Source organism: Agelaius phoeniceus, chromosome 3, assembly GCF_051311805.1.
Source record: "Agelaius phoeniceus isolate bAgePho1 chromosome 3, bAgePho1.hap1, whole genome shotgun sequence".
Lineage (NCBI taxonomy): Eukaryota > Metazoa > Chordata > Aves > Passeriformes > Icteridae > Agelaius > Agelaius phoeniceus.
In genome coordinates, this window is record NC_135267.1 from 838,860 (window position 1) to 851,570 (window position 12,711).

The 12,711-nt window shown below is 65.4% G+C and overlaps 2 protein-coding genes across 4 annotated transcripts in view; one reads left to right on the forward strand and one right to left on the reverse strand.

The window, feature by feature from the left end:
* The first annotated feature begins 286 nt into the window (after positions 1-286).
* On the forward strand, positions 287-8,615 carry GAREM2 (GRB2 associated regulator of MAPK1 subtype 2). 3 transcript variants are annotated; one of them, XM_077176410.1, is made up of 6 exons: positions 287-487; positions 1,886-2,026; positions 4,327-4,457; positions 5,655-6,761; positions 7,261-7,424; positions 7,510-8,615. In XM_077176410.1, exons 1-6 carry the CDS (start codon positions 376-378, stop codon positions 8,363-8,365), a joined length of 2,511 nt encoding a protein of 836 aa, XP_077032525.1. In that variant the 5' UTR covers positions 287-375; the 3' UTR covers positions 8,366-8,615. The 3 variants fall into 3 exon arrangements, with proteins under 3 accessions (XP_077032525.1, XP_077032526.1, XP_077032527.1); XM_077176411.1 differs by lacking the exon at positions 287-487 and adding an exon at positions 860-1,171; XM_077176412.1 differs by lacking the exons at positions 287-487; positions 1,886-2,026 and adding an exon at positions 3,628-3,979 and having other exon boundaries at positions 4,271-4,457.
* Positions 8,616-9,251: 636 nt separating this feature from the next.
* HADHA (hydroxyacyl-CoA dehydrogenase trifunctional multienzyme complex subunit alpha) overlaps positions 9,252-12,711 on the reverse strand; it is a 29,820-nt gene continuing 26,360 nt past the window's right edge. Inside the window, exons 19-20 of the mRNA XM_054652991.2 lie at positions 11,931-12,076; positions 9,252-9,778 (exon numbers count right to left, since the gene is read on the reverse strand). Coding sequence (XP_054508966.1) covers positions 9,633-9,778; positions 11,931-12,076 — 292 coding nt within the window. The 3' untranslated portion in view covers positions 9,252-9,632. The remainder of the gene's footprint in view (positions 9,779-11,930; positions 12,077-12,711) is intronic.

Below are 12,711 nucleotides of genomic sequence, written 5' to 3' on the forward strand. Positions count from 1 at the left end.
CCAGGGGGGTGCCCGGCCCGGGGGGATGCCCAGTGCCGAGGGGGTGCCCGATCCTGAGGGGGTGCCCGGTGCCGGGGGGGGGTGCCCGGTGCTGAGGGGGTGCCCGGCCCAAGGGGGTGCCCGGTGCTGATGGGGTGCCCAGTCCCGAGGGGGTGCCCGGTCCCAGGGGGGTGCCCCGCACGGGGGTCCCCGCCCGCCGCCGCCTCGCCCGCCCCCGCCGGGGGGGTTCCGCCTGCCGGGGCGGGCGGGCAGGAGGGGCCGGGGGCGGGCGGGGGGCGGCTCCTCCTGCCCCGCTCCCGCCGCCCCCCGCCCCGGCCCCGGCCCGGCGGCGGCGGCGATGGAGCCCGGCCCGGGGCCGGCCTGAGCCGCGATGCGATGGAGAAGCTCGCGGCGGGGCTGGCCCGGCTCCGCTGGAGCCCCGCGGCGCTGCCCCTCGACGCCATCGTCAGCCAGTGCCGCCTGCCCACCCTCGTCTGCCTCGGGCAGGGTGAGCCCGGCGGGGGAGGACACGAGCGGGGGGTGAAGTCTGGAGGGACGAGAAGGAGGAGGAGGGAGGGAGGTTGGAGTGATGGGGAGGAGGAGGAGGGTGGGAGGAAGGCTGGGGGGACCAGGGGAGGGAGGGAGGATGGAGGGACGGAGAGTGAGGCTGGAGTGAGGAGGAGGAGGAGGGAGAAAGGATGGAGTGATGAGGAGGAGGGAGGGGTGGAAGGCGGAGGGATGGGGAGGGAGGGAGGAAGGCTGGAGAGTGAGGACGAGGAGGGAGGGAGGTTGGAGTGATGAGGGAAAGGGAGAGACGAAGGACGAAGGGACCGGGAATAGGGAGGGAGGGAGGAAGTCTGGGGAGATGAAGAGGAGGGAGGGAGAGTGGAGCGATGAGGAGCAGGGAGCGGTGGAGGATAGAGGGATGGGGAAGTGAGAAAGGCTTGAGAGTGAGGAGGAGGAAGGGAGGAAGGCTCGGAGGAAGGGATGAAGAGGAAGATAGGAAAGATGGAGAAGTGAGGAGAGAGTGGCGACTGGAGAAGTGAGGAGGAGCTGGAGGGAGAGAGGAAGGCTGGAGGGATGAAGAGTCGGCTGGAAGAGGCTGAAGGGATGAGGAGGAGAAAGACGGGAGAAGGAAGGAGCCTGGAGTGCTGAGGAGGAGGAGGGAGGGAGGGAGGAAGGCTGGGGCCAGGTGAGCCCCAGCTGCTGTCTCGGCTCCGGGGCTGCTCGGGTCGGGTCCTTTGGGGTGGGGGGGCCGGGGCTGCCCCTCAGGGCTCTGAGGTGGGAAATTGCGGGGCCCGGGTCCCCCAGCCATGGCCCAGAAGTTTCCCCACTGTCACCCTTGCCGGGTGACGCTCGGGAGGTGCTGGCAGGGGCTGGGAGCCTCCGTGTCCCCTCCCCACCCTCCCTGGGACACGGCCTGGCTGGGGGGGCCTGGCTGGGACCCCCCAAACCCAGGGAGAGTGGGGAGAGGGGGATGTGGGGCTGTGGGGATGTGGGGAGCAGGGGCTGTGGGGAGCAGGGGATGTGGGGAGCAGGGGATTTGGGGCTGTGGGGCTGTGGGGAGCAGGGGGTGCAGGGGACCCCCAGCCTGGCCGTGTCCCCCCCAGAGCAGGGCCCATCCCGGCTGCAGGGGGTGCCCGGAGGGTTTCGGGGGTGCCTGGGGGGTGTCGGGGGTGCCGCGGTTCTGGAGGGCTCCCGGGGGGCCCGCGCTCAATAAACTTCTTGTTTGCGGCGGCTGCAGCTTTTCAGGGGGCACAAAGAAATTGTTTCCTGGGCAACTGGCGGCTCTTGGCAGCGGCACCTGCTCATCCCTCGCTCCGTCCGTCCGTCCGTCCGTCCGGCGGCGCCGGGGGGCGGGGCGGGGCGGGGGGGTGGCGGTGGTGACAGCCCTGTCCCCCCGCAGGTGAGCGCGTGGAGGGGGTGACAGCCCAGGACGTGCTCCTGGTCCACTCGTGCCGGCAGTGGACGACGGTGACAGCGCACAGCCTGGAGGAGGGACACTACGTCATCGGGCCCAAAATCGACATCCCCCTCCAGTACCCAGGTGGGGGCGGCGGGTGGGGACAATGGTGACAACGGGAATGGTGGCCCTGGGCCAGCGGAGCTGGGACCTGCCCCCCCTGCCCTCCCTCTGCCCGCTGGGGCTGCTCCAGTAAGGTCCAGTTTGGGGTAGGGGATGCTCCAGTTTGGGGGCTGCCCCCACCCCTGGCAGAGCTGCAGAGGGGCAAGGATGGGGACTGGGATGGGATGGGATGGGATGGGATCCATGGGATGGGATGGGATGGGATGGGATGGGATGGGATGGAATGGGATGGAATGGGATGGAATGGGATGGAATGGGATCCATGGGATGGGATCCATGGGATGGGATCCATGAGATGGGAAGGGATGGGATCCATGGGATGGGATGGGATGGGATCCATGGGATGGGATGGGATCCATGGGATGGGATGGGATGGGATCCATGGGATGGGGTGGGATGCAGACAAGGACAGGGATGAGGATGCGGTAGGATGGGATAGAGATGGAAATGGGAGAGAGATGAGGATGGGATGGGGAAAAGGGACAGGGATGAGCTGGGATGGGATGAGGAAGGGATGGGGACAAGGAGAGTGATGAGGCTGGGCTGGGGAGGAGCTGGGCTGGCATGAGGATGAGGATGAAGATGAGGATGAGGATGAGGATGAGGATGAGGATGAGGATGGGGCCGGGTTGGGGCCGGCAGCGCAGACGAAGGTGCTGAGCTGCCTCTGCCGGCAGCCGCCAGAGCCTTAATGACCCCTCTAAGTGCTCCATGGCGGTAATGAGTCCTGCTAATAAATAAATAATGGGAAGTGGAGCGGGGGAGGGGTTAATCGCCCGTCCCACGGGGGCTGCAGGGGGCTGGGCTGTTGTTAACAGCGTTCGGGGCTCGGCCGTGGCCCCGCTGCCCCGGGATGCGGGGCTGAGCCGGCTCCAGCCTCGGGTGCCCCCGAGCCAAGCGAGGAGCTCTGGTGTCCCAGCTCCGCCGGCCGGGCGGGCGGGGATTTATAATTAATATTCGCCTCAGGTCCGTGCCCGGCAGCCGGTGCCGGTGGAGGCGGCTGTGCTGGGGCTGCAGCTGCCCCGCTCCCGTTCCTGCGCATTCCCGCTCCCGTTCCCATTTCTGCCCATTCCCGTTCCCATTCCTGCCCATTCCCGTTCCCATTCCTGCCCATTCCCGCTCCCGTTCCTGCCCATTCCCGTTCCCGTTCCTGCCCTTTCCAGTTCCCATTCCTGCCCGTTCCCCATTCCTGCCTATTCCCGTTCCCATTCCTGCCCTTTCTGTCTCCCGTTCCTGCCTTTCCCCATTCCTGTTCCTCCCTTTCCCCATTCCCATTCCTGCCTCTCCCTGCTCCCAATCCTGCCTTTCCGTGTTCCTGCCTTTCCCCGCTCCTGTTCCTGCCTTTCCCCATTCCTGCCTTTCCCCATTCCTGCCTTTCCCCATTCCCGTTCCTGTCTTTCCCCGTTCCTGCCTCTTCCCGTTCCCCGTTCCCATTCCTGCCTTTCCCTATTCCCGTTCCTGCCTCTCCCTGCTCCCATTCCTGCTTCTCCCTGTTCCCATTCCTGCCTTCCCCCGTTCCCGTTCCTGCCCTTCCCCATTCCCGTTCCCGCCTTTCCCCGTTCCCCGTTCCCCGTTCCCCATTCCCGGTTCCCTTCCCGGTGTCTCTCCCATCTGAGCCGTGGGGTCACTGTGCCCTGGCATGGCTGGGATGGGATTTTGGGGGGCAGTGGGCACCCCTGGCAATTTGGGCCGCTCTGGGCACTCCCAGGAACGCTTTTGGGGGGTGCCTGCAGCTCTGGGGGTGCATCCCATGTACCCCATGCCTTGTCCCACCCAGAAACCCCCCAGGGGCTGCTCTGGGGTCCCCTTGCAGCACTTGGCCACTGGCAAAGCCCCCAGGAATGTCCCCAAACCTGTGGTGGGGACCCCAGGCCGCCTCAGGGGTGGCTGTCCCCCATGAAGGGCCCCAGGGGGGTGCCAGCAGGTCCCTGTGAGGAGTTGGGGACCCCAGGCCGCCTCAGGGGTGGCTGTCCCCCATGAAGGGCCCCAGGGGGGGTGCCAGCAGGTCCCTGGGAGGAGCTGGGCCCCTCAGGGGTGGCTGTCCCCCGTGAAGGGCCCCAGGGGGGTGACAGCAGGTCCCTGGGAGGAGCTGGGCCCCTCAGGGGTGGCTGTCCCCTGTGAAAGGCCCTGGGGAGGTGACAGGAGGTCCCTGGGAGGAGCTGGGCCCCTCAGGGGTGGCTGTCCCCTGTGAAAGGCCCTGGGGAGGTGACAGGAGGTCCCTGGGAGGAGCTGGGCCCCTCTCACCTCGGGGGTCCCTGCAGGGAAGTTCAAGCTGCTGGACCAGGACCGGGACCTCCGCGAGCCTGTGCAGTATTTCAACAGCGTGGAGGAGGTGGCCAGCATCTTCCCTGACCGCATCTTCGTCATGGAGGCCATCACCTTCAGCGTGAAGGTCCTGGGGACAGCAGGGGACGGGGCTGGGCCAGCGGGGGACAGCAGGGAGGGGCGGTGGGGTGGCAGGGGACACCGAGGACAGCGGTGGGGCAGGAGGGGAGCGGGGCTGAGGGGACAGGGACTTTGGGGGGTGGTGGGACATCAGGACAGGATGGTGGGACAGTGAAGGGTGGGGGTGGGACACCAGGGGTGAGTGGTGGGATACTGGGGGAATTGGTTGGACAGCACTGCAGGGTGGGGGGAATAAAGAAGGGAAAAGCAGGGGACAGGGCTGGGACATCAGGAGAGGACAGTGGGACAGCAGGGAGTGGTGGTGGAGCATCAGGGATGGTGGTGGTGGGACTTTGAGATGGTGTTGGAGCATCAGGAATAATGGTGGGGTGATATTGGGGGATGGTGGTGGGAAGTCCAGGATGGCAGTGGGACATCAGGGAATGGTGGTGGGATGTCAGGGAATGGTGGTGGGACATCAGGGAATGGTGGTGGGATGTCAGGGGTAGTGGTGGGATGTCAGGGATGGTGATGGGACATTAGTGGATGGTGGTGGGACATCAGGGGATGGTGGTGGGATAAGGAATAATGGTAGGATGATGTCAGGAGATGGTGGTGGAATTTCAGGGATGCTGGTAGAACATCAGGGAATGGTGGTGGGATGGCAGGGATGCTGGTAGGACATCAGAGGGTGGTGGAATTTCAGGGATGCTGGTAGGACATCAGAGGGTGGTGGTGGAATTTCAGGGATGCTGGTAGAACATCAGGGAATGGTGGTGGGATGTCAGGGATGCTGGTGGGACATCAGGGAATGGTGGTGGGATGTCAGGGATGCTGGTAGGACATCAGAGGGTGGTGATGGAATGGCAGGGATGCTGGTAGGACATCAGAGGGTGGTGGTGGAATTTCAGGGATGCTGGTAGGACATCAGAGGGTGGTGGTGGAATTTCAGGGATGCTGGTAGAACATCAGGGAATGGTGGTGGGATGTCAGGGATGCTGGTGGGACATCAGGGAATGGTGGTGGGATGTCAGGGATGCTGGTAGGACATCAGGGAATGGTGGTGGGATGTCAGGGATGCTGGTAGGACATCAGGGAATGGTGGTGGGATGGCAGGGATGCTGGTGGGACATCAGAGGTGGTGTTGGGGTGTCGGGGGCGCAGGGCAGGGCAGCGGGTGCCATGTTGGGGCTGTCGCGGGCAGGTGGTGTCGGGGGAGTTCAGCGAGGACAGCGAGGTTTACAACTTCACGCTGAACGCGGGGGACGAGCTGACGCTGATGGGGCAAGCGGAGATCCTGTGCGCCAAGACGGTGAAGGAGAAGTCGCGTTTCAACACCCTCCTGCGCAAGCTGGGCAAGGCGGCGCCGGCGGCGGGGGCGCGGCAGGTGAAGGGCAAGATGCCGTGTCTGATCTGCATGAACCACCGCACCAACGAGAGCCTGAGCCTGCCCTTCCAGTGCAAGGGCCGCTTCAGCACCCGCAGCCCGCTGGAGCTGCGCCTGCAGGAGGGCGAGCACACCATCCGCAGCATCATCGAGAAGGTGCGGCTGCCCGTCAACGTGGCCGTGCCCAGCCGGCCCGCCCGCAACCCCTACGACCTGCACGCCATCCGAGAGGGCCACTGCTACAAGCTGGTCAGCATCATCTCCAAGACGGTGGTGCTGTGCTGCATCCTGCGCCGGGAGGAGCTGGTGCCTTTCCATTTCCTGCTGCTCACCGACATGCCCCGCTTCCAGCTGCCCGAGGGGCTGCTGGCCGGGGACCCGCAGCTGGAGAAGCTGCTGCGGGACAGCGCCGCGTATTGCCACGACCGCTTCAACCCCGACGAGTACTCGAGGGCCGTGCGGGAGGCCAAGCCGGACTTGCTGGAGGAATGCGCGAGCCCGCGGCGCCTGCGGCTCTGCCTGCCCGCCTGCGGCCGCGAGGAGCTCAGCCAGCCCCTGCAGCGCCTCTCGCTCTGCGCCTGCGGCTCCGGGGGTCCCCGGGAGCCCCCCGCCCGCTGCCAGGGACCGCGGGGCCTCGGCGGGGGCACCCCGCGCCCGCCGCTGCCCGACTTCCCCGAGCCCGAGCGGGAGTACATGACGCCCGACTGGGCCGAGCCCGAGTTCAGGACTCAGGAGCCGCTGGAGATTCCCTACGAGGAGCTGTGGAGCAATCCCAGCCCGGAGGGCTGCTGCGAGCTGGGCAGCAGCGGCGGCCGGCCCGACCTCGTCTCCTTCGGGGCTGTCACCCCGCTGGGCTCCCCGCACCGCCCCGGGGACGAGCCCCGCGGGGACACCCCGCCCCCGGTGCCACCCAAATCGGAGGCGGTAAGAGCCCGCTCCCGTCCCCAGGGATGGGGAATGGCATCGCCGGGGTCCTGTCAGCCCATCCGTGGCAAGGCCAGAGCCATGGCAGGGCAGCCCGACCCCCTCCCTGCCCCTTGGCCCTGGGGTCCCTCCCCAGCTCTGCTTGGTCACCCAAATCTTCAGACCTCGGGTCCCCAGGGCTGCCCACCACCGATCCTCATTCCGAGGCACCCCAGGGCTCTCTGCACCATCGGGTACCTCAAGCTCCTGGGCTGCCCGGAACCGTGGGGTACCCGATCCTCTGGCCTTCCCTATAGAAATTTCAGCCTCCCCTTCACCACGGGGTACCCCAATATTTTGATCTCCTCGCACCACGGGCTAGGAGGGCCCCAAGTGTCCCCAGCTGCACCCAGAGCTTTGCGGCCGGGCAGGAGCGGCTGTCCCCGAGCCCCCATCACCCCGTCCAGCCGCGGGGATCCCCGGGTCCCCCCGGGGCCCTGACGGCGCTGCCCCGTTCCAGGTGAAGGAGGAGTGCCGGCTGCTGAACGCGCCCCCGGTGCCGCCCCGGGGCAGCCGCCCCCCGGCGCCCTGCAGCCCCCCGGCCCCCCTGCGCTGCCCGAAGCTGGCACCCGCGCCCTCGCCCAGCCCCAGCCTCTCCTACTACTCCTCGGGGCTCCACGACGGGTGAGTGGCTCCGGGGACAGCGGGGACGGTGGGTGGGGGTACCTGGAACCATGGGGTGACGGTGACACCGCTCTCGCCCCGGCAGGTCGGCCCCGCGCAGCGGCAGCGCCTCGCCCTCTCCGGACGCGTACTCGCTGTACTGCTACCCCTGCACCTGGGCCGACTGCAAGGCTGCCGAGCCCCCCGGGCGGCCGCTGCCCCCGGCCCAGCCCGCGCCCAGCTCCTGGTCCGACCCCTGGGCGTTCCCCGAGCCGGGCGCCGGGGCGGGCAGCGGCTGCTCCACGCCGCTGCTGGGGACCGAGCCCCCCCTGAAGCCCTTCCGCAGCTGCCCCCGCCTCAAGCCCCCGCACCCCCAGAAGCGCTTTGCCCCCTTCGGGGCTCTCAACCCCTTCGCCGGCCCGGCAGAGTGGCCGGAGAGTCCCGAGTGGTCCAAAGCGGCGCCTTCGGCCCCGGCCGCTCCCTCCTCCTCCTCCTCGCCGGAGCCCTTCGCCCCCGCCGAGGAGCCGGCGGCCCCTCCTCGGCCCCCCAAGGGCTTGGACGGGGACGGCATCGTCATCCGGGGGGCGGCCCCGCTGTCCCCCGCCGTCCTGCGCGGGGCCGAGGGCGTCACCCGCCTGTACCTGGCCCAGGGGGTGATCGAGGTGCCGCCGGCGGCGAGGGGCGACGGGGCAGCCCCGGCGGCCGCCCCCCGGCCCAGCGGGGACGGCCCGGCCTGGCTGCCCCCCGCCGACCTGTCGGCGCTGTCGCTGGAGGAGGTGTCCAAGTGCCTGCGCTTCATCGGCCTCTCCGAGGACGTCGTGAGCTTCTTCGCCCGCGAGAGGATCGACGGCAGCATCTTCGTGCAGCTCAGCGAGGAGATCCTGGCCGACGATTTCCGCCTCACCAAGCTCCAGGTGAAGAAGATCATGCAGTTCATCAAGGGCTGGCGCCCCAAGATCTAGTGCCACGCCGGGGACCCCCTGCACGGGGAGGGTCCCCAAGTCACCCAGAGCACGGCTCTGGGTGGCCCCGCTCCCGTCCCTCTCTGATGCTGCAGGTTCTCCTCTCCCATTGCCCAGCCCTCCCCAATTCCCCTTTTAACACTGGACAGTAATTTTGGCCCCAAAGGGCTGGAAAACACTGGATTTTGCGTCGACTGGTTTAACTTAATCCTTGTGGATTAGCATAATAAATGTACGGGAGAGTAATGAGCCCCCAGAGAAGGCCCTTGCTTGGGGAGGAGGGGAAGGGGGGAGGATTGATGCTCTGAGGGGTCTCTCCCCTCCCTGCAGATCCTTCCCATCCCTTGGGGAGGGATTAGCAGCCCCGTGCCTCCCCCAGCACTCAGCAGAGGCAGATGAGATGATGTCTTGGCCCAATTCTGGCCTGGGAGCTTTGAAAGACAGGGAGAGGTGACATGAAAAGCAGCAGGGTTCAGCCATGGCCCAAGGCCTGCCAGGGAGCAGGAAAACGGCAGGAAGCTGGAAAGGAAGCCAGGGAGGGGGGGCCAGCCCAGTGACAGGTGCCCAGAGATTTAAAGCCTTTTAGCTTAACTTGATCTCTCCCCACGGGGGGGCCCTCTGGCCTTTGGCTGCTCCATCTGCAATTACAGGCAGGTCCATCTGCCAGATCACCTGCCAGGATCACCCCCGTGGCAGAGAGAGCTGGAGGCTCCTCACAAGTCCCGAGTAATGGCAGAGGTGACACTGCTTTGTCCTGCACCGCTGCCATCCTGCCCCTCCATGGCCCCACTACACCATGGACAGGACCCCAAGGCACTGCCTGAAGCAGTCAATCCCCACTCAAGCTGCTCCCTCAGGGAGATGGAAGGAGAAGCACGAGTCCAAACCCAGGAGATGGGGCTTTATTTTGGTGGATGTTGATGGAAAGGCAAGGCCTTGGCTCCAGCCACAAGCTGGATGCTACTGGCCAGGCTGGGAGCTCTGGAGGCAAAGGCAGCAGGAATTCCCTCCCCCAGCACGGAGCCCCCAGGCCCAGGCTGGCACGGGACGGATGTACCCAACACACAGTGGCTGGTAAGGCACTTGAAATGACTACAAGCCATGAGGCAACCTCCTGCCCCCCTCCTTCCTTTCTTCTTTTTTTCCTTCCTTCCTTCCTTTCTTCCCTTCCTCCCCCGGGAGCTTTGCAGATTAACCTATGGAGAATGGGGTGTTGAGGGGAGCTGAGGCCCGGCTGGAGGAGCTGTCGGGGTGTCACCAGGCCACCTCACTGGTGGAATTTCCTGCTGGGGCTGTTGGCGTGGTCCAGCAGGAGCTGGCACGGTGTGAACTGGCTGCCGTACACGGCCTCGTACTTGCGCAGTTTGTCCACGAGCTGCCGGGCGCCGTAGGAGTCGGCGAACCTGAAGGGACCTGCGGGGACAGGGACATGGCAGGGACAGGAACAGGGCTGGGACATGGCAGGGACAGGGACAGGGCTGGGACAGGGACATGGCGGGGTCAGAGCTGTGACAGGGACATGGCTGGGACAGGGACATGGCTGGGACAGGACACAGTAGGGACAGAGCTGGGACAGGGACATGGCTATGACGGGGACATGGCTGGGACAGGGACACGGTGGGGACAGGGAGGGGACAGGGACACAGCTGTGACAGGGACACGGCTGCGACGGGGACACATGGCTGGGACAGGGACACGGTGGGGACAGGGACACGGTGGGGACAGGGACACATCTGGGATGGGGACGGGGACACAGCAGTGATGGGGACACAGTGGGGACGGGGACAGAGCTGTGACAGGGACATAGCAGGGACAGGGACATGGTGGGCACAAGGACACGGCAGGGACATGGATACAGCAGGGACACACTGCTGGGACAGGGACATGGTGGGGACAGGGACATGGCAGGGACACGGATACAGCTGTGACAGGGACATGACAGGGACAGGGACAGGGCAGGGACAGGGACACACGGCTGGGACAGGGACACAGCGGGGACAAGAACACAACTGGGACGGGACATGGCTGGGACAGGGACACACTGCTGGGACAAGGACATGGGTGTAACAGGGACACATCTGGGACAGGGACACAGCAGGGACAGGGACATGGCAGGGACAGGGACACACTGCTGGGAAAGGGACATGGTGGGCACAGGGACACAGCGGGGACATGGATACAGCAGGGACAGGGACACAGCAGGGACAGGGACACACTGCTGGGACAGGGACATGGCAGGGACATGGATACAGCTGTGACAGGGACATGGCAGGGACAGGGACAGGGCAGGGACAAGGACACACGGCTGGGACAGGGACACATGGCGGGGACAGGGACACGGTGGGGACAAGGGCACAACTGGGACGGGACATGGCTGGGACAGGGACACACTGCTGGGACAAGGACATGGCTGTGACAGGGACACAGCAGGGACAGGGACATGGCAGGAACAAGGACACATGGCTGGGACAGGGACACATGGCGGGGACATGGACACGGCAGGGACAAGGATACAGCAGGGACAGGGACACACAGCAGGGACAGGGACCCACTGCTGGGACAGGGACATGGCAGGGACACGGATACAGCTGTGACAGGGACATGGCTGTGACAGGGACACACAGCAGGGACAGGGACATGGCTGTGACAGGGACACACTGCTGGGACAGGGAAGTAGAAGCACCAAGGTGCCTGGAAGGGTCCCAGCACCCAGAAGCAATGGCGTTGTCCCATTCATCCTTCTCCACAAGAGACCCCCCAGTCTCTCATCAGGGACTCTGCTCCCTGCTCAGCTGAGCTGGGGAGGGCTGGGGACAAGCTGGGACATGGATAATCACAGAATCATGGATGGTTTTGGTGGGAAGGGATCTCAAATCCCATCCATTCCCACCCTGCCAAGTCTCACCCCCTCCCAGTACCCCAGGGTGCTCCAAGCCCCAGTGTCCAGCCTGACCTTGGGCACTGCCAGGGATCCAGGGGCAGCCCCAGCTGCTCTGGGCACCCTGTGCCAGGGCCTGCCCAGTCTCTCAGGGAAGAATCCCTTCCCAATATCCTGTCCAACCATGGGAAGCCACTCCCCATTGTCCTGTCCCTCAGGCCTTTGTAAGAAGTCCTTGGGGCTGCTCCCTCAGTCTGAACATGGCTCAAGGAGGGAAAGCACCAGGCATGTGGCAGAAGCACCACCGCAGGTCCAAGAGGCATTGGTGAACTCCAGCAGCAGTGTCAAGAAACAGCATCAGAGTCATGGAATTATTTAGGGTGGAAAAGCCCTTTGAGACTATTGACTCCAAACATTCCTCAGGAGTGCCAAGACTGCCACTACCCCATGTCCCCAAGGGCCACATGCACAAGGCTTTTAAATCCCTCTGGGCATGGGGAGTCCACCACTGCTCTGCACAGCTGTGCCAGGGCTGGACAGCCTGGAATTATTCCCAATATCCACCCTACACCCTCCCTGATGCAGCCTGAGGCCATTTCCTCAGGCTGCAGCTCAAACCTGGCCTTGCCACGGTGGCTGCAGCCCACGGGGAGCTTTGGAGCCCAAAGCTCAGCTCAGAGCACTCACCTCCCAGGCAGGGGGGGAAGCCCAGGCCGAAGACAGCGCCGATGTCCCCCTCCACGGGGTTGCTGAGGATGCCCTCCTGCAGGCACATGGCGGCCTCGTTGACAAATCGCGTCACCAGGCGCATCTGGATGTCCTCGTCGGAGCAGCTGTGGGACAGAGGCTGTGAGCTGGGCAGGGACAGCACACAGGTGGGACACAGAGCCAGGCCAGGGGTGGGAATGACCTCCCTGGGGGTGTCCCAGTCCATGTGAGGGTCAGGGCTAAGCTCTGGGAGTGTCCTGAAGCAGGCACTAAGAACCGGGGAATGGCTGAGATTGGAAGGGACCATTGGGGCTCCCCTAGTGCAACCTCCGTGCCCAAGCAGGGCTTCCTGGAGCATGGCACTCAGCACTGCGTACAGATGGATTTGGAATCAAAGCAAGGGCTTTATCAGCCTCTGTGTTCAGCAATGACATGGAATCACAGAATGGTTTGGGCTGGAAGGGACCTCAGCCCATCCAGTGCCACCCCTGTCATGGACAGGGACACCTTCCACTATCTCAGGATGCTCCAAACCCCAGGGATCTTCCAGGGGATCCAGGGGCAGCCACAGCTGCTCTGGGCACCCCGTGCCAGGGCCTGCCCACCCTGCCAGGGCACAATTCCCCATTCCCAAGATCCCATCCAGCCCTGCCCTCTGGCACTGGGAGCCATTCCCTGGCTCCTGTCCCTCCAGGCCTTGTCCCCAGTCCCTCTGCAGCTCTCCTGGAGCCCCTTCAGGCCCTGCCAGGGGCTCTGAGCT

What these genes read in the sequence shown, in the direction of transcription:
- GAREM2 (XM_077176410.1), top strand. Translation starts at nt 376, where the DNA reads ATGGAGAAGCTCGCGGCGGGGCTGGCCCGGCTCCGCTGGAGCCCCGCG. An exon ending in TGCCACCCAAATCGGAGGCG is followed by an intron (nt 6,762 to 7,260) that starts GTAAGAGCCCGC and finishes GCCCCGTTCCAG; the next exon opens with GTGAAGGAGGAGTGCCGGCT. An exon ending in TCCTCGGGGCTCCACGACGG is followed by an intron (nt 7,425 to 7,509) that starts GTGAGTGGCTCC and finishes TCGCCCCGGCAG; the next exon opens with GTCGGCCCCGCGCAGCGGCA.